The sequence below is a fragment of the Eretmochelys imbricata genome, chromosome 2 (genome assembly GCF_965152235.1).
Source record: "Eretmochelys imbricata isolate rEreImb1 chromosome 2, rEreImb1.hap1, whole genome shotgun sequence".
NCBI lineage: Eukaryota > Metazoa > Chordata > Testudines > Cheloniidae > Eretmochelys > Eretmochelys imbricata.
The window spans coordinates 112,116,060-112,138,298 of NC_135573.1; the positions used below are offsets into that span (position 1 = coordinate 112,116,060).

General features: G+C 41.4%; 1 protein-coding gene across 4 annotated transcripts in view; it reads left to right on the plus strand.

Annotated features, from left to right (window-relative positions):
* The window catches only part of CAP2 (cyclase associated actin cytoskeleton regulatory protein 2), a 73,918-nt gene that overhangs the window by 48,945 nt on the left and 2,734 nt on the right, over positions 1-22,239 (plus strand). For 3 of the 4 annotated variants that reach the window (XM_077809106.1, XM_077809108.1, XM_077809109.1), the window contains 5 exons: positions 218-323; positions 16,847-17,036; positions 18,052-18,227; positions 19,650-19,773; positions 19,997-20,079. In XM_077809106.1, the coding sequence (XP_077665232.1) occupies positions 218-323; positions 16,847-17,036; positions 18,052-18,227; positions 19,650-19,773; positions 19,997-20,079 (679 nt within the window). The remainder of the gene's footprint in view (positions 1-217; positions 324-16,846; positions 17,037-18,051; positions 18,228-19,649; positions 19,774-19,996; positions 20,080-22,239) is intronic. The other variant, XM_077809110.1, reaches the window with a different exon arrangement.

Sequence of the window (22,239 nt, forward strand, 5' to 3'; positions counted from 1 at the left end):
CTCCTCTGGAAGGATCTCAGGGCTCACCAGTCTGCTAGGCCTCACCATTTGCTGGGCTGCCTGTCTGTCAGCAGTCTTCTGACTGAATTGTCAGTGGCCAATGACAGATGCAGTCTCTAGTCTGCTTTAAATACAGGGTAGCAAGTATCTATATTTAAACACAGGAGAGGAGGAAATAAATCATACATAGAAATATTTCCTTTTTTTTTCCTTACAGTGACTTACATCATGTTGATTGGGTGAAATCATACTTGAACATCTGGACTGAGCTTCAGGCTTACATCAAAGAACATCATACCACAGGCCTCACCTGGAGTAAAACCGTGAGTGCTCCTTCCCTTTCACAGTCAGAACAGAAAAATAACACTAGCTCATTCTGCTTTTACCAGATTCTGGCATTATTGCAGCGAGACCAAACATTATCTCCGGGAGAGGAAAGGATTTAAAAAAAAAAAAAAGAAGACGACATTTCTGTATTTAAAATTTTAAAAATATTTTAAGGGGATAAGACAAATGTGACCCAGGAAGAAGATTCAAAACAAAAGTTGGCCGTGCAAAGTAGTGAATGTTGTAGTAAGGTAGCTTTTTAGGCTATGTCTACACTACAGACCTTACAGCGGCACAGCTGTACCACTGCACTGTAAGGTCTCCTGTGTAGCTCTTCTATGCCGGCAGGAGAGAGCTCTCCTGCTGGCATAATTAAACCACCCACAATGAGCAGTGGTAGCTATGTCGGCAGGAGAGCATCTCCCACTGACATAGCGCTCTCCACACTGGCACTCTTGTTGGCGAAATTTATGTTAGTCAGTGGTGTGGTTTTTTCACACTCCCGACAAAAGTTTTGCTGACAAAAGTGCTGGTGTAGTCTCCTAGTATGAGAGATCTAAAGTGGGTCGGGTGCATTGATAAAATAAAATGTAGATCTGAGTGGGCGGAGGTGGACATTGTAATAATAGTCGTCAGATATGAACAAACTAGGCTCAATGTATGCTGGCTGCAGGATTTTTCGTTCTTTAATCTGCCTTTGTGGATAGTGACATGTCTACCCTCATCTTCCCTTTCACTTTTCCAAAGCATGACAATGGATGGGCCCCAGGGAGGTGAAGCCTCCGCAGAAATTTTGTGTCTTACACAAATCAGAGACTAAACAGTGCTGGCTGTGTGGCTACACAACTGTGCTTCTCCAGGGCAGAGCAGGCAATGGTCACAGCTCACTGTTCTTAGCCAGTAGCAGAAGTTACATTCTTTTTGCTCTCCGCTGAGAACAGCTGAAACTTGTGCGAAAGATGGACAGAATGATGCTTTAGGACGATTGTGGCCTAGACATTTGGGGAGGTGGAGAAATTCTTTGGGCTCCTAGTTCTCAGCAGCAATGAGGGAGGAGTAAGGAAATTAGATTCTCCAGGTCCAGTGTGCTATTGCTTGTGGGGATAGAAAGCAGAAGAAAGGTTAAGAAGGGGATAAAAAGTTAAGGAGAGATTGAAAGATGGAAGAATGGGAGGGAAAGACAGAGAAGAGGGAGGTTTTATAATGAGAAAAAGAAATATAAGGGACACATACCACATTATTATAGTATAGATAATTTTATTTTACAATGTTATACGAATATAAATAATTATTGAGCTCCATGCTATGTGTATATATTGTGTGTAACATATATACAATATAAGTACATTTTCATTGTGTTACAACTATGATGTGTAACCACATTAGAGGATCATCTTGCAATCTGTTGTCTATTCTTCTCTTAAATAGGGTTAAACTTTAAGAATAAAGAATTTGCTGTGTTTGACACACATGCAAGGATTTTGAACCCCTGTCAATATAAAAATGTAAGAGTCTAAGTTTTTTCTTGGTAGTCTAAAGAATGTACTCACATTACTTATTATCTAGTTAGAGGAATTCTAGATGTGAGTCAAAATGTCTTATGCCCTGAAATTTCATTAACAATTTTTTGGTTTTGGAGTGTCCTAATTTTTTTTAAAAAGCACACCCATACAATATTGTTCATAGTTTCTTTTGTGTAAGCAAATAAAGACACAGTTTAAAAATTTGTAATTAAGTGGAATGGGACAAGTCACCAGAACGTTACAGTTTCAGGCCAAAACAGTTTTCCAATCCAAAGACATAGAGAAGCTAAAATTGTATCTTATAATGGAGGCTAGCTTTAACTTCAGCTATGAAGTGGTTACCTCCCCTCCAATATATATGGCACATATGTAGAGGTGAGATCCATGTGATAAACTGTATCTATCGCTAACCTTTGATGCCTGCATCCTAACCACTAAGCCACCTCTTCTGAGATGTATTCTAATATTACAAATCCATGGTTGCCAAATCACTACAGCCTAATAGTAGGAGTCAGGATAAAGGCCCTGATGCAACTTTTATTGTAGTCAACGGGAGTCTTTCCACTGACTTTAATAGGAGTTACATTGGCCCAGAGAAAGAAACACATATTAGCATGCCAAGGATCGCACTTGACATGTCCCTTTAGACACGTACATTCACTGCACTTGCTTTGCACTCAAGGGGCTTGAAACTTACTTCTGTTCAGGGAAAACAGCTGTGCCTAGTACATCATGTTACTTGTGCCCAGGGATAGCTTTTGCTCAGATTTGCACTGGACTACAACTTTGCGCTCTTCCCTGTGCACCATGCAAGACCTTGAAGCATAGCAAGTGCAAGTTCAAACAAAGGAGAAACTAGCATTTGCTGAAATATGTGTACTTTTTGGTCTGAACCAAAGTAAAATATTAAACTTTTTTGAAGTGTCTGAGGAATTAGCTGCTTTTTTGTGGGGTTCTTTCTTTAGCAAAGGTTTAAAATATTAAACTTCACTTTCTTTCTCAGTGTTTAGTATAAAATTACACCCTTGCTGCATCCTATTCTATTTTAATCCAGTCAGTGGGTGTGAGAAGAATTACTGATTTTGAAATGATTATAAGACAGGGCTAAGGAACTCTATTACCCTATTAGCAGAATGAGCATTAGAATAAGGGCCAACTTTATATATGCGAATATATAAAAGAAATAATTTTATTTTACATAATGGAACTTTACAGGTATGGAACTAATATTAAGATAAGACAAAGCTATCTCATTTGCATTTCGTCAGATAGGAGTCATTTTTAGCTTTGTGGGCACCTGCAATCTTTCCCAAAATAGTAGCTATTGCAGGATACATTTGACTGGTTGTAAGTCAGCATCTCAGCCTCCCACCCAGGGTCTCTCTGTTTCCTTTGGTTTAATTGTCAATCAGAGTGCTGTATGCAAACAGACCGAAACCCACTATTTGTTCATATCAAATATAACGTCTCCACAGACAGTACTCCATCCATTACAGTTGGTTAAAGATGATTTACTGCATCCATAGTATTATTAGTTTCGCTCACTTGAAATGTGTCCTATCTGAAGTGGTTTATCCTGAAAGTATGGTTCAGTTAAATCTCAGATGACCTGGGACTCAGATGTCAAATTCTAAACATAATGTTCTTATTGATGTGATATGTAATTCTTTTGACATACCATCAAGTGAACCTTACAAAGTCAGAAGTTTAATAAATTAGCATGTATCTTTTCTGTTTAGATATTTTTCTACTAGACACCTGTAACAAATCCAGGAGTTATAAAATGGTATTATGATTTTTCTTTTACTTTTTAAAGTCAGAATTAAACAGTCACATATCAATGTTTTTGGATAGTTTTCAGTGAATCCCTGATTATATACTCAGGCTTTCAAAAGTGATACACCTAAGAGTTTTGGCCAGGCATAAAGTGACTGTATCATAAAGATACTGCATTTAAAAGGGAACTTTTGACCAATTTAGCACAGGTTTAACTCCCAGTGAAATCAGTGGAACTACTCACAAGGCCTGATCCTGCACTATTGAAGTCAATGGCAAAGATCCCATTGACTTCAACAAGTCAGGACCAGACCCACAGTGTATAAAGTCGGGCACACGCCCAGGTGTTTGCAGGATCAGGGTCTTAGATAGGTACTATGGGACTATTACAAACAAAATTGTTAATCCTTGAAAGGAATAGCATCCGCTTATGTGCATAAAAGGAAAAACTGGTAGGTTGGCTAGGCATTGAGAAAGGAATGTTTATGGAAAGAAAATGTTGGTACAGAATCGCTATTGTGTATACAATAAACTTTTGACCAACTTGAAAGCATATTTATAAGTACCATGTCATACAAATAATTTGTCATTGGTATCTGCACAACTGGACAAGGAATGCTGGAAATCACACTCACACACAAATAAAATAAATAACTCAGTGTATTTGGGGTTGTTAAAGAGAGAGAAAAAGTGTCTTGGAAAATCATTAGCAAATTACTACTTTTTTCCAACCAGTTTGCAAATATCTTGGGAAAATGTGCAAAATCAAGAACATAGGAGTTACCAAATTAGATCAGATCATTAGGGCATCTAGAACTGTATCTCTGTCTCTGGCACTGGCCAGTTCTGGATGCTTTAAGAGGCAGGTTCAAGATAGGTCTTAATGGAGTACAGTATAGCAGCCCTAGTACAGGGCACATAAGGGTGAAAGCACACATAAGCAATCAGCCCTCATAATATAATCACAGGGGCTCTATCAGCTTTTATTATTGTGCTTATGCTGATAAAAATAGATCTGTACAGACTCTGAAAGATAATAATGTGCCCTGTTCTGTCACCCTTATTCATTTCGGTCTTGATTCTGCCACCCTGTTGAGTAATACCTTATTCTTTAAGCAGTCCCACTGAAATATGTGTAATTATTTGAGGAGTAAGTTACTTCTCAACGTTCATACAGGTCGCAGAACTGAGCCACCTGTATTTGCAGATTTTTTAAACAAATAATAAATAGGGTTAGTGCATTTCTGGGCTCTTTGCTCATGGGAAAACTATTCACAAGACTGGTTCCCCTTGGAAGAACCTGAGGGACTAGATAGGATGACGGCGGGTTCTGGGCTGCTGATACTTCCACAGTGCCATTGGACACTTAGGCTGGGTTTCCACTGGAGGACTTTGTGAAGATAGACATTGGAGGAAGTACCTCTCAGCAGAGCCTGAGTAGCCGCCCCTCACAGCCCACTGATTGGCTCATGCTGGTATATAAACCAGGAAGCCATCATGGGGATCTGTCTGAGCAATGACACAGACTGCCTGCTTGCTTCTGCCCCAGACCTTGCCTTGCTCTGGATCCTAGACTCTGGCTTCTGACCCTGGTTTGTCCCCAACTCTGCTATTTACCTGCTGTCTGTAACCTGGTCCCTGATTCCCTGGTATCCCAACCCAGCTTTACTCTGACCCTGCTACTTGCCTGGTGCCTGACCCTGGCGTCCTGGTATCCTGACCTGGCTTGACCCCAAGCCTGCTACTCTTCTCCTACCTGCAATTTGGTAACTGACCATGAACACAGGCTACCCACAGCCCAGCCCTGACAGTTTACTCAAACCACCTTCACCCTCTAAGCCCATCTAACCCCTGCATATATGATGGAATGGGTGGGCTGCCCTCCGACCAGTAGCTCCCCAGGGGTCTGGGACCTGCAAGAGCAAGTTGCCAACCTGCAGGCGGAGAACCTAATACTACAGACCCGAGTGATGAAGCTCACTGTCAAAGCACAAACCCTACACAAACAGCTGGCATGCTTACAGGGAGAAGCAGCCACACTATGTGCCCGACAGACCACCCATCGCCTGAACCAACGCCTGCGGTGCCACCGCCCAAACAGTTTGACAGGGATTGTTGGAAATTCCGGGGGTTCCTGAACCAAGGCAGCCTGCTCTTCCTGCTGTGCCCCCAACGTACCCCATGGACCAGACAAAGGTGGAGCTAATAGTCAGCCTGATTGCCTGTGAAGCATTCGATTGGGCTTCCCTCCTGTTGGAGTAGAGCAGGCCCATGGTCTCTGATTGGGACTCCTTGCAAGCCTTCTCAACCATCTTTGATGACCCACATTGTGGCTGCTCTGCAGAGGCTGCCCTCTGGAAGCTTTGCCAGGAGCAAGGGCCAGCCACTTATGTTGCTCATTTCCAACAGTGTGCAGCGGACATCCAATGGAAAGACACTGCCCAACTACATAAATTCTGGTGGTGCTCAGTGAGTATGTAAAAGATGAGCTAGCCTGCCCCACCTGCCTACAGGCCTCTATTGATCTCACATCAACTCTCAGCTGTGTGAGTAGCAGGAGGAAATGAGGGGTGTCCAGATGCCCCCATGTCCTCCCTCTACACCAAAGCCTGTAGGACCCAATCCTGAACCCATATAAGTCTACAAGGGTCACCAACACTTGACCTCAGGAGAAAGAACATAGACAGCAGCGAAGCTCTGTTTTCACTGTGTGGTTCCAGAACACTCTCTTGCCTCCTCTCCAGCTCAGAAGAGCTCAGGAAATGAACAAGACCAGATGCAGTAGGGGGGTGCAGTCTGGGTACCACCACACCTCATGCTCTGGAACCACCCCCAACCCTCAAGTAGAACCCAACCCAGAACTGGGGGGCAGGGGAGAAAGAGTTAGAACCTGGACCATGAGAATTCTGGGCTGCTAACAATTCAGCATTGTCATAGGAAGTTTACGCCATGTTTCCGCTGGAGTATCCTGTGGAGCTAGGCACTGCAGGAAGTACTGACCAACAGGGTCTGAGTGGCAGCCCCTTGCAGCCCACTGATTGTCTCATGCTGGTATATAAACCAAGAAGCCATCATGGGGAATTGTCCTGAGCAATGACACAGACTGCCTGCTTGCTTCTTCTCCAGACCTTGCCTTGCTGTGGACCCTAGACTCTGGCTTCTGACCCTGGTTTGTCCCAGACTCTGCTGTTTGCCTGCTGTCTGTAACTTGATGTCTGACCCTGACTCCCTGGTATCCTTACCCAGTTCGACCCTGACTTATCTCCTGACTGCAACTTGGTAATTGACCAGTGCATACAGGCCACCCACTGTTCAGCCCCACTGACACCCATGGAATAAAATATAGAATTATATTTTCATCATGATATGCAAGCAACTCAAAGAGACTGTTCTTGCCAGTATGATCCAAAATAATTCAATCTGAAATCATTTCCCTAAAGTAAGGTTTTGGGGATTCATTGAATTGATTGGAATGTGTGAAGTTTCAGAAGTCATGTGAATGGGTGGGAGTCATGATACCTGGTTCTACTAGGTAAGTCACTAGGTGTTGTGCCTCAATTTACCCATCTGTATAATGGGGATAATAATATTTACTTACCTAATAGAGCTCTGTAAAATGTAATTCATTAATGCTTGGACATTTTCAGATGTCAGAAGAGACTGTAGAAGTGCAAAGCTATTATTATAATGAACTGTTGAAAATGATCAGCATATCATTTCCCCCACACAACAACTGTTCTGTTTTGTGACAGTTGCAACCATGTTTCCTTGTTACCACTTTTTGAACTCTAGACGAAATCTACAGCTGTAGTAATAAACTGTTCCTTCTTTCAGTTGTCACTGGTGAAATGCAAGAGACTACTGAACTATCTCTCCCTCCCCTCGCCCCACTTTTTTTTCTTTTTTAGAACAGCTGTAGTATAAGCTATCAGGAATGTCTCATAAAAGTTTTAGTTTGCTGGAAGGGTTGAGTGTGTTGGGAGGGACCAGGGAAACACATCCACTCCTATTCATGCAGGTTTACTTTATGGCCTGAAAACAACTGGCAATAAGGAGAGTTTGCTATAGCTAACTGTATCTCAAATCAGTGCTAACAAACAAATACTGCCTGAGGATTATTTTCCAAAACATTCATCTCAAGTTACTTGTGTAGAGCTGGGATAATTTATTTTTTGTAGACCATGGTCATTTGGGACAAAATTGGTGAGTTTTTGATTTGATGAAATAGTCTCACAATAGTGGTGAATTTAGTGAAAATGTTCCCTTTGACACAATCTCAAGGAAACACTAAATATTTTCCCCATTTATAAAAAAACACAGATACCTAGGAGAAAATCTGCAATTTACGAACAGTTTCAAAATTGAGATTTATTTACAGTGGGCCGATCCTACTCACATTGAAGTCAATGACAGTTTTATCTGTGTCTGCAAGTCTTATCTCCTAACATATATTTTTCTAAAATATTCATAATGGAATACATAATATTTTTAAATGTTCTTTAAAAAACTGAAATTTTGATTAAAACTCCCCTAAGCATCTTCAGCGAGAACCAGAGATAGATCAAACAGTGGTAAGTACTGCAGCCCATAAATTAGCATCCAGTCTGCCCTTATATTTAGTCCCAATACAATCATTTGGCACTTCATTCCCAGCTACAGACACCTGCTCTAGACATTCTCTCACCGAATCGCCACCATTTCCTTTAACACCTCAACATTTTCCCCATAAAACTTTGTCTTGTCCCTACCATCTGCATGCTCAGAGGAGGAGGCTGCAAAGGCTGATTTTTGCAATCAGCAACCTCATGCTATCTTTACAGTATATCTGCCATGCTATGTTTAGTTCGACCCATTTATCAAAAAGCCACATAGTCACGCCCAGGGGGAATTATAAGTCTTGTGTTCTTATGTGGAATAAAGTTCATCTTTCTTTTCTGACCACCCCCCAGAAGAAGAGATGTTGGGAAGGTATAAACATACACCTGATGCAATTCCAGGTTTCCAACAAGAAATTTAGAAAATAAACGATGCACCCACCATTGCCAGCGACACTCATCTTTCATAAAACAAGAGGTTAACATGATCAGGTGAAATTCCACCCTGTGTTATTGTATAGCGGTGCAGCTCCACTCACCTCAGCAGGATTGCACAAATATAAGTAAGAGCAGAGTTTGGACATAGGGTTTTAATCTTCTAGGTCTTGGTAAGAGAACATGGCTTGCCCCGCCCTTCCTGCCCCCCCCCAATCTTTTCTGGGGCACCCTTCTGCCCCATGTTGTATTTCCCTCTGACTCATTTTGCTGACCAGCTTGAATCACTTTAATCTGAGCCACTTCCATTTCACAGAACACACTGTGCTCCGAGACTGTTACCGGTGCAATGCCAAGCTGGAGATTGCCTGGCAGAGGTTCCTGTAGAAAGCTTCAGCCGTCACCTTTCCCCTGTAAGACAGAGTCTCACCACTGAGACACTAACATTATAGAAACTGCCATTCAGGACACTCAATGTAAACATGGCAGAACACCATCCAGTGCTGAAATCATTTTCCCCACTGGTGTAGATAGGATCGGTTACATTCAACACACTTACTAAGAAAGTGTCCTCACTCCCTCCTTCTAGCAGGGGTTCGCAACACTGTATACTGATTTGGCCCTATCCACACCAGTGGCCAAACATTATTCAGCCCCAGTTAAGGGGAAGCCTGTGGAGACTTGTTTGACACCAGCCATCAAGTGCAGCTTGAGCTGTAGTATAAACACAGCCAGGGGGATGGAATGGGAGGACTGAACATACATAGAGGGAAAAGGAGAGAAAGATGTCTACTAATCAATTTAATAGGTTACAAGAAGTATTTCCACATTTTTTTACTTTTAAAAAAGAAACAGCTTAAATAGGCCCATTAAACAAATTACTTAATGATAGTACATCATCATTCAGCTCCAGGGTGATTTAGAGAACCCAGACTTTGTAAAACATCTCTGATTGCGTGATTGAATGGTACCATTGCTCAGTGGCAACATAGGCCCTATGTTAAATCCCAAACAGGTGATAAATGGCACAAATGCATAAAAGCGGCTTCAGAGCTGGAGAGCCGGACAGATAAATAATCCTGCCGAGAACCAGAAAAAGAGGATTTTTTTTTTATTCACAAAGACTGCAGCCCCTGCACATCAGCTGTTTCATCTTATAACTTCCATATCATTGGGCAGCATGAATGCTTGCAGACAGGTGGCCTAACATGTTGTAGTTAATAGGGCCATAACATTAAGCCACTTTTACAGAAGAAACACCTTAACAAAAGATCTATGTCTCTGTGTCATAGTCCACCTGTTCCTAGAGGCTGTTACATGATATTTTGAGCTCTACGATCCTCATCTTTGTGACTGCATGTGTATGAAGAGAACAACACAGAGCAGTAATCATTTCAGGCATGTAACTAGGATTATAAAAAGGGGGGTGGCGTATCCTTTTATGAGGAGAAAGTGAACCTCCCCATTGGGAGTCCTATTCATCTGTTGCCTTGAAAAGGAAAGCGTTCAATGAATTTCAGGGGGTTATGCCCCCCCAAAACCACTTGTCTCGTCCTCAATTAGATACCTGTATCATGAGATAGATATAAAGGGATACATTTTATTTCTAACTCACTTCAGTTATTTTTATATATATATATATATATTTGTATGTATTATTTAGAAATTTATATTTATACCCAATGTCTTTCCTCACTAAGAGCAATCAGTAGACTACAAAATGAGATGTGTTCCCATTTAAATGTTCCACAGTAATCTCACACTGCACTGGAACCTTCATCCTCCCATCTTCTTTGTTATTACACATAAAACCCTGCAGTAGATCACCAAAAGCTTGAACAAAAAGAGGCATGTCCATGTCTTTCTGTGTGTTTGTACACCACCTAGCACATTAAGGCCTCATTTCTCATTGTGGCGTCTGGATGCTACCATAAGGACAGATACCTTTCTGTGGCTCACTCAATTTGAACTTGATGAGTGATAGAAGTGAGATCCTTTCTGCGTCTAGCCCTACAGAAACTTCCTAGGAACTTAACCTTGGGAACTAGGAGCAAGAGTGATCAGGTAGGTTGTAACGCCTGCACTGGGACATTACCTGGCTTAAATTACGCTCCAAGAGCTACCATAGAGAAGCTACTCAGAATAAAGAGCTTTGGGTCCAAACACCTCTTCCCCACTGATCTGCACATTTGATGTCGCCCCTCCAGCATGGTGTGGGGTTATCAGCTTCTTCCATGCAACATTCTACTCCTTCACGTTCCTGGCCCATCCAGTGGGGGAAAAGAGGTAGGTCAGGAGGAACATATGGGTAGCTCTGTGGAGCTAAGGGTGGAGACATAATACAGCCACGGTCTGTATTACATTCCTGCACCCCTTCCACAGCAGTATCCCCCTTTTACAGAGAATCCTGGGGCATGCACAAGCTGTTGGAGGTTTATAAGCATGACGCCACTGGAACTGTGTCACTGAGGTACAGGGGGCTGCTAGGGAGCCAGAGTCAGTATGGAGGAACAGGGCCTCTGTGCAGATGACTCTGACCTACACAGGGTCAAACCCTGACCCCAATGGAAGGCTGCAGGGGAAACACCATGATGATAATCCTGTGGAGCTTCCTGTCCCCTACACAGCTATTTCCACATAGAGCTAGGTTCTAGCATTTCCAATGTTCATAGGATCTTACTCAGACAGCTACAAAGAATTCTTTGTCCAGTTATATAAATCTTTACTAAAGCAAGCTTTACTAAAGCAACCACATTGAGATTGCTAGTACTGTATGATGAAACGTGTATGATACATTCCCTTCTTCTCAGATGTCTTCCTGTATTTATATAAAATTGTAATTTTAGCTAGCTAGCGCTGAAGTCAGTCACTTCCCTAATATTTCTTACAAGGGGCACATTTGCAAGTGATGACACTGTTTCAACAAAAAGATCTTAATTACAAATGGAAAGTGACCACCCAAAGATGCAAGTGGGAACAAACATCCCTGAGCATAACTTGAATGGATGTATGTAAACCAGAGCACTGAGGAGAGCAGCTGTTACCAAGGAAAACAGCTGAAATGAAAATAGAAGACAGGGGCTTGCAGATAACATCCCTCGCTAGTCAAATGGCTCTTAAATACTCTTTGTGTAAAGATACATTGTTGTGGACATCTGCTCAAAGTTAATGTAAAGAGTTGTTTGCAAATAGCAAGCCTTTTAACCACCTGCTGTATTAAAAAAGATGAACTTTTGTGAGCGTATAATGTGCTGTTTTTTCAATTCCCAGGGGCTCACACATACACACACCACGCAATGCAAAGCACAAATAAATGGGCTTTATGAAGGGAAATCAGTGGAAACTGGACAGGAATAGAATTCACCCCAATTCAGGGACAGGTCACCCAATAAAATACCCCGTACATAGCTACTACTCCAGCTCGTATGGTGATTGCTGCCCCACAGTGATCCCTATGCAGCCATTCCTAGATACTAGAGCAATTTATGGATCCAATGGACCCTCCTAACCAAGCCCACTCCAAAACTGCCCTCCATACCAGCGTATTTGGAAGCAGCACAAAATCCATTGCCCTGGCAGGCTAGGGATGCAGAGACTTTCCTGCACATCCAGTCTGCTTGCCTGCTCCCTGTCCCCTTGCCAAGAGGTATCTCAGGGCTTCCTCAACATGAAGGGCCTTGCATGGTGTGATGGTTCTCGGGGTACCCAGGACTGTGGGTCATCTTTCTTACCACTGCCTCCAGCAAGTGGGAGTCTTCCCTTTGGTAACTGGGTATCACCTCCCTGACACCACCAGCCTGTCAGCCACTCAAACACTCTCCTCTGGGCTATGCCAGCTCTGTCTTCACCTTGCAGGTTAACAATAGGTGCGCCCCAAGCCTTGAGTCTCTTTGAATCATTCCCTTGTGACATCCAGCCCCAGACACTGGCTACTCACTGAAATTCCAGATTCTCGGCACCCAGAGGTGCAGGGTACCCCAGTTTACCAGTTTTACCTTAAACCACCACTCCTGAAAACCACACAGCACTTGTGAACACTTACAATAAAACAAAAGTAGGTTTATTTGAGAAAGAATAAAGATTTAACTAGAAGTGAGAGAAAAGGATGGAAACAACTGGTTACAAACACAAAACAATCATAAAACACAAACCTGGGTCTATGCTTAGCAGTAGTTACCTTTCCTATACAACAAAGTAGGCTTCCCCCCAAAGTTCAGCTTGTTGCAGAGCTGGCTGGTTTCAGAAGAACTAGGATCCAAACGTTCATGAAAGCCCCCTTGTTAAAGGGTTTCCTCAATGAATGGGTCCAGAGCGCCTTTCCCTACACTCTGTTATAGTGAAACAGTGTTTTGTTTTTATTCATAGCTAGGGCAATCTCCTGCCTGCTAAAATGTTCTTTTTCACCTCCAAGTGGTTTTGTTTTGATTGTTGGCATTTGTCTTTGATGGTTTTCCATTGACTGTTCTGCGATGTGGCAAGGGTAGACAATAGAATCTTGCATTACCTCACCAGTTGACTAGGGAAGGGTGGCAACTCTTGCTTGAATAGGTCATCACCAAGACTACCTTGGTGACTAATTTTTGCTCCAAGTCGATAAAGCATAATTTCAATATAAATACATTATTCCTTAAATATTATCCATATATATCTTGCAAAGATTATGAGTCTTGACAAGTTATAAGCACAGTTGCCAACTTCCATGCGGTAAATAAGCACCCTGACTTTCACAATAAGCCAAAAATCAAGCAAATCCCATTTCAAAACAAGGCCATAACAAGCCAATCCCTAAGAACCCCAACACTCTATGTGACTAGATACCCCCTGTCATGCAGTCTGGGACTGTGGTGGGCCCACTGTGCATCCCTGACTCTCTCCCCTGCTTGCCCCTGCTTGCCAGGAGCCGATCAAAAAAAAGAAGCAACAAGCTGCAATAAGCTACAACCCAAACAAGCAACAAGCCAAAAACTAGCCAACAAGCAACTCACAAGTCAATTAAGCCAAAAACAAGCCCAATTTCTGCATTTTTTCATGGGTTTGGCATGTCTGGTTATAAGTTTTCTGTAGATACCTTACATGTTACTCTTTATGGCTAAATATCCTGTAAGACATGCATTTGATGTAGTGAGATTGTCAGGTCTGAGGTGAGATTTGTTTTAAAAGAACAGGGGACCCTTGCCCAAGGAGCCTCTATGCTACACATGGGTCCTCCTCCATGGAATGAATTTCATGAAGCATGAATATTTACAGGTTTCAGAGTAACAGCCGTGTTAGTCTGTATTCGCAAAAAGAAAAGGAGTACTTGTGGCACCTTAGAGACTAACCAATTTATTTGAGCATGAGCTTTCGTGAGCTACAGCTCACTTCATCGGATGCATACCGTGGAAACTGCAGCAGACTGTCTGCTGCAGTTTCCACGGTGCATCCGATGAAGTGAGCTGTAGCTCACGAAAGCTCATGCTCAAATAAATTGGTTAGTCTCTAAGGTGCCACAAGTACTCCTTTTCTTTTCATGAATATTTACTTGATCTAAATTGGGCAACTCAATATTGTACAGGTTAAAAGAGAGAGACAGACACACACACAGTACACACAGAGGCAGACAGTTGACAGCAGCACCAGTATGTTTCTGTATGTCTCCTAATTATTTAAATTGGTCTGTCTTTTCTCGTCATTCTGTCCCAGGTGTGTTCACTGGGTGTGTTTAGTAACTTCAGCTCAGTCCCTCATGCCTTGAGATGTGTACGTACAATGGAGCAAACTCAGCCCTGAATTATACCCCAGCAATCTCATTACCTTGGATTTGTTCTTAGATGTCTCAGTGGCCTAAATTATGACTGAAATTCATTACAGGTTAAAAAGTGGGACTAGGTTTTGAGAATCTCTTCCTATGCAATAATTATGGAGACAAATTCTGCTCTCACATACACCCATGTTATTCTGTTGATTTTTATAGGGTTACTTGGCTGTAACTCTTCTTTCTAGATCAGTGGTTTTCACCTGGGGTCCACAGAATGTCTAAGATTTCCAAAAGGATCTGCACCTCCATTCTAAATTTTTTAGGGGTCCACAAATGAAAAAAGGTCGAAAAACACTGTTCTACACACTTTCCTAGTCAGCGTCAGCAACTTTTATAGCCTTCTTCCAAAACCCATGATTGTACTCTAGGCTGTTGTGCAGATTGATTTCTCTGCAGTCTGCTGATATTCTGTCTATGTTGCTTGGCTGTAATTGAGAAAAGAATTTGGCACACAGGAAAAAAGTTTGCAACAGAAGTTCAACTTAACTCTTGAACTTCCTTGATTTCTGTTACAAAGTCGATTGTTATTTTCTCTTCTCCCTTTCCCAAGCCACCTAAATGTGCATAAAAGTAAGAAACAAGAGAAAATGCAGCTTATTTACCATTCAATCTTTGATGGCTCAGTGAGTGCTGCTATGAATTCTAGGAGTGTAGTGGAATATAATGATTTTTATAACCTCTATTGTTTACTTAGCCCATGGAGGAGGAGGAAGAGGAGGAATACAAAACACTGCTGGTTTTACAGTGTTTAGAGTTCTGATCCTTTACTCACTACCTGAGTCATAACTTGTATGCAAAGATCTTACCCCAGACTGAAACAGTGGGAAAGTACGTTACAGAGGTACTGTTGGTTGAATATATTAGCATTTTTGTCAATTACTGCCATGCTTTTTACTTCTGATACAATTGCCAAAATGCTTCCTTGTTGTTATAGGGCCTGATCCAAAGCCTGCTGAACTCAAATGAAAGACTCCCATTGACTGAAATGGGCTTTAGACTGGGTCCATAATAGGATGTGAGGCAGTTTTGCAGCCTGGGGGGCAAATGATCCCGAAACCAAACAAAAAGTTCTGTTTTCTCTATGGAGAAATTTACCCATCCCACATAAGGCTCAAGGATCTGTGCTCTATGGGAGTGGAGTGGCTGTGGAGGTAAAATCCACCTTCCCATCTCAGGTTTTGTGCAGCCCAGCCTAGCCTTCACCCTCTTGACTGCTATTCTAGTCTATGGGCTGGAATAACTCAGGGACTCTGCTCACATTGAACTTATGGCCTTTCCAGCAGCCTCATCCCATTGTAGCCTTCCCCATTGGATTGTGCTGGACCCACACAGATGCCAGGCCCTCCTATACATCCATTTTCCTAGCGACCTGCCTGTGCAGCCCCCATGTAAGATATAAGTGGTGCAGAGGGCCTCATGCTACTTCCATATAACCAGCCTGGGCTGCTGCTTCTAGGTGGTAGTTATGCCTGAAACAATGAGGTTTTCAGGTATAGATTCCAAACGTCTGATCTTCCATAATGGATCCTATAAAATATAGTCTTTGTCCTCCTCTGCAGAGGTGCTGTCCAGATGAGGGATTCTTGGAATCAGAGTGACACTCGCTGAGTGGTCAGACAGAAAAAATGAATCCCAATTCCTTTGATCCTTCCTGTCTTTCCTGTGAGTCAGGCAAATTAGAAATCTAAGATCTGAATCTGATTTTTTACTAATAAAGCTGTTCTGTTTCTTTTCATAGTGCACTGGCATAGACATATAATTCAAACAGACCAATACCATGTACGGCTGATTATACAAAACAATTGCTAGAAAGATTAGTTTATTCACACTATATCCATGTCCCTCATTACAGTATTTGTCTATAACTGGTATTATGACTGCACCTGGAGCTATTGTGTTAGAAACATATAGAAATTTTAAAAAATAAAAAGCAGTCAAATCAGAATTCTGAAATATAGTGTTGAATTTAACAGCCTGAGTCACCACAACCTTACACCACATTGCAAAGTATATTCAAAATCTGAAGGGTAGCATTTCATGCCCACTTTGCATGTGTATAACTGGCTGGGCAAGTTCCACCCTATTATTCATTGTGTTATCTTCACTGGAGATTAGAGTGAAATGCTTTTTTATTTGTCTGGCCTATACTGAATGTGCATCATTCCGGGGTTTATTTTATCTGGATATTTGGGGAAAGAAGAAATTTTCTTCCTTACACTATGAATCTTTCTTAATATGTAAGTTCATTCATTAGTGCCAGCAATTTTTCCCAAGCCCACTGCTGGCCGAAGTCCAACTCCCAGCAGCATTCAAGTATGAAAAGAGTAAGATTCCATAATAGAGGGTTTTTGAAAAACTGTATTAAACATATTTTCCATCTCTCCCACACATAGGGCCCAACTGCATCAACAGCATCTGTGTTGTCTACTCTAACAAGTGGGCAGTGCCTCCCACCACCCCCACCTCCACCGCTGCCCCCAGGACCTCCTCCTGTCTTCGATACAGAAAGTGGAAAGGATGAAGCAACCACATCTCGCTCAGCCTTGTTTGCCCAGCTTAACCAGGGAGAGGCAATTACCAAAGGTTAGAGGAAAATAGTTCAACTTGTCACTCTTCAGCCAACTGATACTAGCTACCACTATATATACTTAGCCAAATTCTCCCTTTAGTCAGATCTATACGGCCCAAAGCCAGTATATTTTTAAGCTTGGAAGCCTAAATTTAGGCATCTAAATCCATATTGAGGCACCCAAATAAATAGCGTGATTTTCAGAGATACTGAGCCCTGGCAGCTCCCATTGAATAAGTAGGATCTCATAGGTACTCAGCACCTTTGAATTTCCTGTCACTTATTTAGATCCCTCAGTGTGAATTTGGGTACCTTATTATAGGCATCCAAGTTTGACACTTTGGGTCCTGTTGACTTCAGTGGCAGTGCCCAGATGTCACTGAGACTAGAATTTGTCCACTCTGCATTTTCTGCATACACTGATTTGTACTGAGACATTGGTTTAGATAAGCAGGTACCGATTGCTATACCACTGTATAATGTTGTTGTAAGTACACCTAAATAAAGCTATTAAGCTTTTCTTAATAAAACTGAGGACAGTCTTAATTAGTGTACACAGTTTTGAGTTGAAATATACACAGTACAGTAAAGTTCAGTCTTTGGCCCTAGGTATTCTGAGGATGAGTGCATTACAATCAGATTAGCTAGAGAATCTAATTTTCACAGATGAACCTATAAAATGAATGGAGTGGCGGCATGCACAGCTGATGACAGATATAGTGAACCTTTAGATTTGTGAACAGAGAGATGCCAATAGACATTGCTGAGCTTATCTGTGAAGACATAATGCCAGCCCATTCACAGTAAAAGAACCTTTATTTAAAAGTATGAGGCCAGACAGTTCCCTTTTGGCTAAATACCTAAAGAAGCATAGAAGTGTGTTGGGCATTTTAATACAATTGTAATCAAACTAGCTATGGTATTCTCTTCCCTGTTTTAATATTAACCTCCCTAGGGGCCTAATGCTGTGAGAGAGACTCAGTCATATCAGCACCTCTTTGTTTATTTATTTATTTATTTATTTATTAGGGCTACGACATGTCTCAGATGACCAGAAGACCCATAAGAATCCCAATCTACGTGCTCAGGGTCTGCCAGTTCGTTCTCCTACAAAAAGCCATACTCCGAGTCCCACTTCTCCCAAAAATTCTCCTCAGCAGAGCCATTCTCCTTTGTTAGAACTAGAGGGAAAGAAATGGAGAGTGGTAAGTTCAGCTCACATCGCCCATATATACACACACACACGCACACACACACACACACACACACGTACTACTGCCTGGAACATCCCAAGAGGGATTGTACCTGCCTGAGGCACAATCTCTCCAGTGCTTCTCTGGGGGCACAGTGGCTCTGCACTGTCCCATCTAGCCACAGCTTAGTCCTTAATATTCTTGTGAGATTTACAGCTTTTTCATTTGTTGGTGAGAATAGTATGAGAATTTACCTGAACTGGAAAATAGTCCTATAAGATTCAGAACCAATATTTTAGTTCTTAACTCAGTCAAAAAGTCCCTCAGAAGGAAACCCACAGAGAACTCCAATTGAGTAAGGTCCCATTGTGCAAGCCATTCTTACGTATGAGAGATATAGTTGTTGTGACACAATGGAAGTTCTCATTTATTAGCCAGTGGGAGCACCTCTATCTAGATACTCATATAATCACAATATCATAGTATTTACAAATAGAAAGAACAATAGTTCTCCATCTTCTTTCCCAGCCCATAGAAGGAATAGCTTGATTCGTTTAGTTTTGGAGGGGGTATGTGTGGTTTTTTGCATGTGCATGCACAGAACTTATTGAATGGAAAGTTATGTTGTTTATAAGGGTGGGGAAGACAAGACATGATTTAGTCAGTTGGTAGCTTACATAGGCCCTTGTTTGCATGGGTCACAGTGTGCATGAGGGTCAGCCATTGTTTACATGGGTTGTGCTATGCTAGTGTTAGAATATTCCAGGTACTCTCACTGAGACAGGAAAGTGCAGTAAAGGCAAAACATGGGAGAGCCCCTGTGTACATGCTAAGTAGACCAGCATTTTGCTATGAATTCTGTTTTACTATGCTGGGACACGCAGTGTGTAGCTTACATACCTCAACTCTCCCATTGAAATCAATTGGAAGTCTTGTGTGCAAAATGGGCCCTCAGTGTCTTACAAATAGAAAGGAAGGTCTTCATGCACTACTCCTTATTGGATACTGCCTTGCTCACACCTAACCCTAATGAATTATATAACAGTATGCACCAACAACTTGTTCTATTCCTGAAGGTGCCTACTTGTTCTAAAATTGGGTGGTAACCAAGCAACAACTTCACTGAGATAGTTTTAAATAGTTGAGTGTATAAGAACCTAGTACCAAAATAAACATTTTTTGGTCTTGGTCAGTGTTAAGATCTTCACAACACAGACACTTCAGCTCTAAATCATGCACACACAGCACTGAATATGTGCCCTCATAAACCCAATCAGTTAGACTTATCACAGGCTGAGATAAGTGAGAATCTTTTTTCCTCCCCATTCTCTTTCTATGTGAAGATGCAATGACTGGAATAAGTTGTGCTTAAAGTCTACCTTATTGCTGCCTTATTAAAGATAGTGAAACCAGTATATGCGTTTTTTAAAACAGGAATACCAAGAGGATAAGAACGACCTTGTTATTACTGATACTGAACTCAAGCAAGTGGCTTACATTTTTAAATGCAACAAATCTACACTACAGATGAAAGGAAAAATAAATTCCATTACAATTGGTGAGTGGACAGTCTCACATATGAGCTTTGGGGCAGTAAGTCCTGGAAAGATTTGCACATGCAGGTAACTTTATTGACATGAATAGTCCTGTGTAAAGTTACTCACACGTGTAAGTCATTGCAGGATTGAAGCATTTTAGTTTTTAATGTGGTCATGTGATTTTTTTTTTAAAAAAGATCTTTTTATTTTGCCTTCATTCGTTTCGGGTTTGTTTGTTTGTAGACAACTGCAGAAAGTTTGGCCTTGTGTTTGACAACGTCGTGGGTATCGTGGAAGTGATCAATTCCAGGGATATTCAGATTCAGGTAAACATCCAATTAGACAAGAAGAAGAAAAGAACCAACAACTTCAAAGTGGTATTTGACTACTAGAGATAATTTCAGCTTCCCTGGAGTATACAAAAAAAAAATGTATATTTCCAAAAATTACCTTTTAGATGCACTAAATTCTTCTAACTTGTCTAGAAAAAGATTGAGAGCTACTATTGTTTTTGCCTTTGAGTTTTCAAGTGCCACTGATCATGGCTCCCTGTCGAGAACACCTTTCCTTAATGTTCTGGTGCTGTAGTTGAGATCAGCAGAGGTATTTTCTGATAGTCTGGGAACTTTTACTTCTGGGGAGTGGTGGTCAGGTTCTCTCAATGAACGGTCCCCAGGTTTGGACTCCATGCATCCTGGTCCATCAGTGTCGGAGTTTGACAAAGCTTCATGGCATAGTGCCACTCATTTGCCTAATTGGTGCTAAAGTCAAGAAGGTGGTTGTGAGGCTCAGCTAATTTTCTCACACTGAGGATGTTGGGTAGATTTTCAAATGGCACCTAACTCCCAATGACTTTAATTGAGTACTAGGTGCTGAGCCCTTGACAGTCTACCCTGTTAGCAACAGAATGGAATTGAAATGGCTTCTCCAGCTTTGCTGGGAGAAGGGCAAACAATGGCTTTTCTTTAAAATATCAATAAAAAATAAAACCGCTGAAACACTCATCAGCTCATATCCTGCCATCCGTCTCGAGGCTCACATTCCTCACTGAAATCAGTGGGGTCTTCTATTTACATGTAGATGGGCAGATACAGCACAGTGAGTGACATTAATAATGGGGAATACTGTACCATGCTTCAGAAATGTGGGTCAAAGCCACCATAGGGAGAGGAACAGCAAGATATTTTGTATCTTTTAAACGTTAAACGAGTGAATGCCATTATTACTAGTTACTTGTCTACTTCTGAACATTTAGCAATAATTTTATTGGTAATCACTACATTTCCTTTTGCGGGAAAGAGGCAGTTGGGAGAGAGAAAAGGGCATGATTATTTAAGAAATAGTGATCTTTTTTTTAATAAATAGAGGATTTTGATTGTTAGCGCTAGAACTATTCACCAAAGCTGAAAAGTCTATACACAATGAATAGGAACACCACGTCTCGTTAAAATTCAAATAAAGGGGAAATATATTTGCTAAAATCAAAATGCCTTTGATGATTCAGGCTTCATGAATGTTGCATAAGATTTCAGTGCCTTATAGCGTGGCTGGTCTTGCACTTAAGAAAAGCATGAGTCAGGCTGAACAACTGCTTGAAGCAGGCTGCTGTCTTCTTTCTAAGGGTTTGATCCTGCAAGGTGCTGAGCACCTGAACTCTGTCAGCACTTTGCAGGTTTGGTCATATGAATGATATGTTAATGTAACAGATCAATGGAATTCACCAAGCAGATCTTGCCATAAACAGCAATAATAGTGCAATGCTCTTGGCTCTTGACCCCCACCAGTATAACTATTTACCGATTATTTTTCCTGCTGGGTTAATATTTGTCAAATAAAATACCCCCAGGCATACCATATGATCCATATAGGAGCATACTTTCGACTCAATGGAGCTCCATTAAAATCAACCTAGAGAAAGTGCTCCACTTGCACAGACTAGCTATAGAATCAAGGCCATGGCCACTGAACACTCTGTGTTTATCAGCATGTTGTTCAGGAACTGAATCTAAAATGTATTAACGTGAATGATGTGAGAAAACACTCCTTTTTATTTACATGGGAATATATATATATATATATATATATATATATATATACCCTGCTGCTGCTGTTTTATGACCCTAACTAACCTCTGTCCTTTTGATATCTTGGCAATCATTTACCATGGGGCTCTAGTTACTGCTTTTTTTTTTTTTTTTTTTTTTTTTTGCAGGGCAGGGGGTGGAGAGAAGGGGATTCTTACTGACAAACAGTGACTCAACCACTTTGCCTTGTGGAGTTGTTTACAACCCCACAGATGCAAAGAGGAGTTGGCTCATTTCCTCTTCTCGCCTCAAGTAAATCTTGCACTTGCTTTCAAACTGACTTAAAGAAATGTCTGTTTAATTTAAATTGTAATCAATTTCAATACACTTTTAGAGCTGTACCATTGCTGGCAGGGGAAGAAAAAAAAATCCTTTTTTATTATGTGCTGCAATACCTCAGAG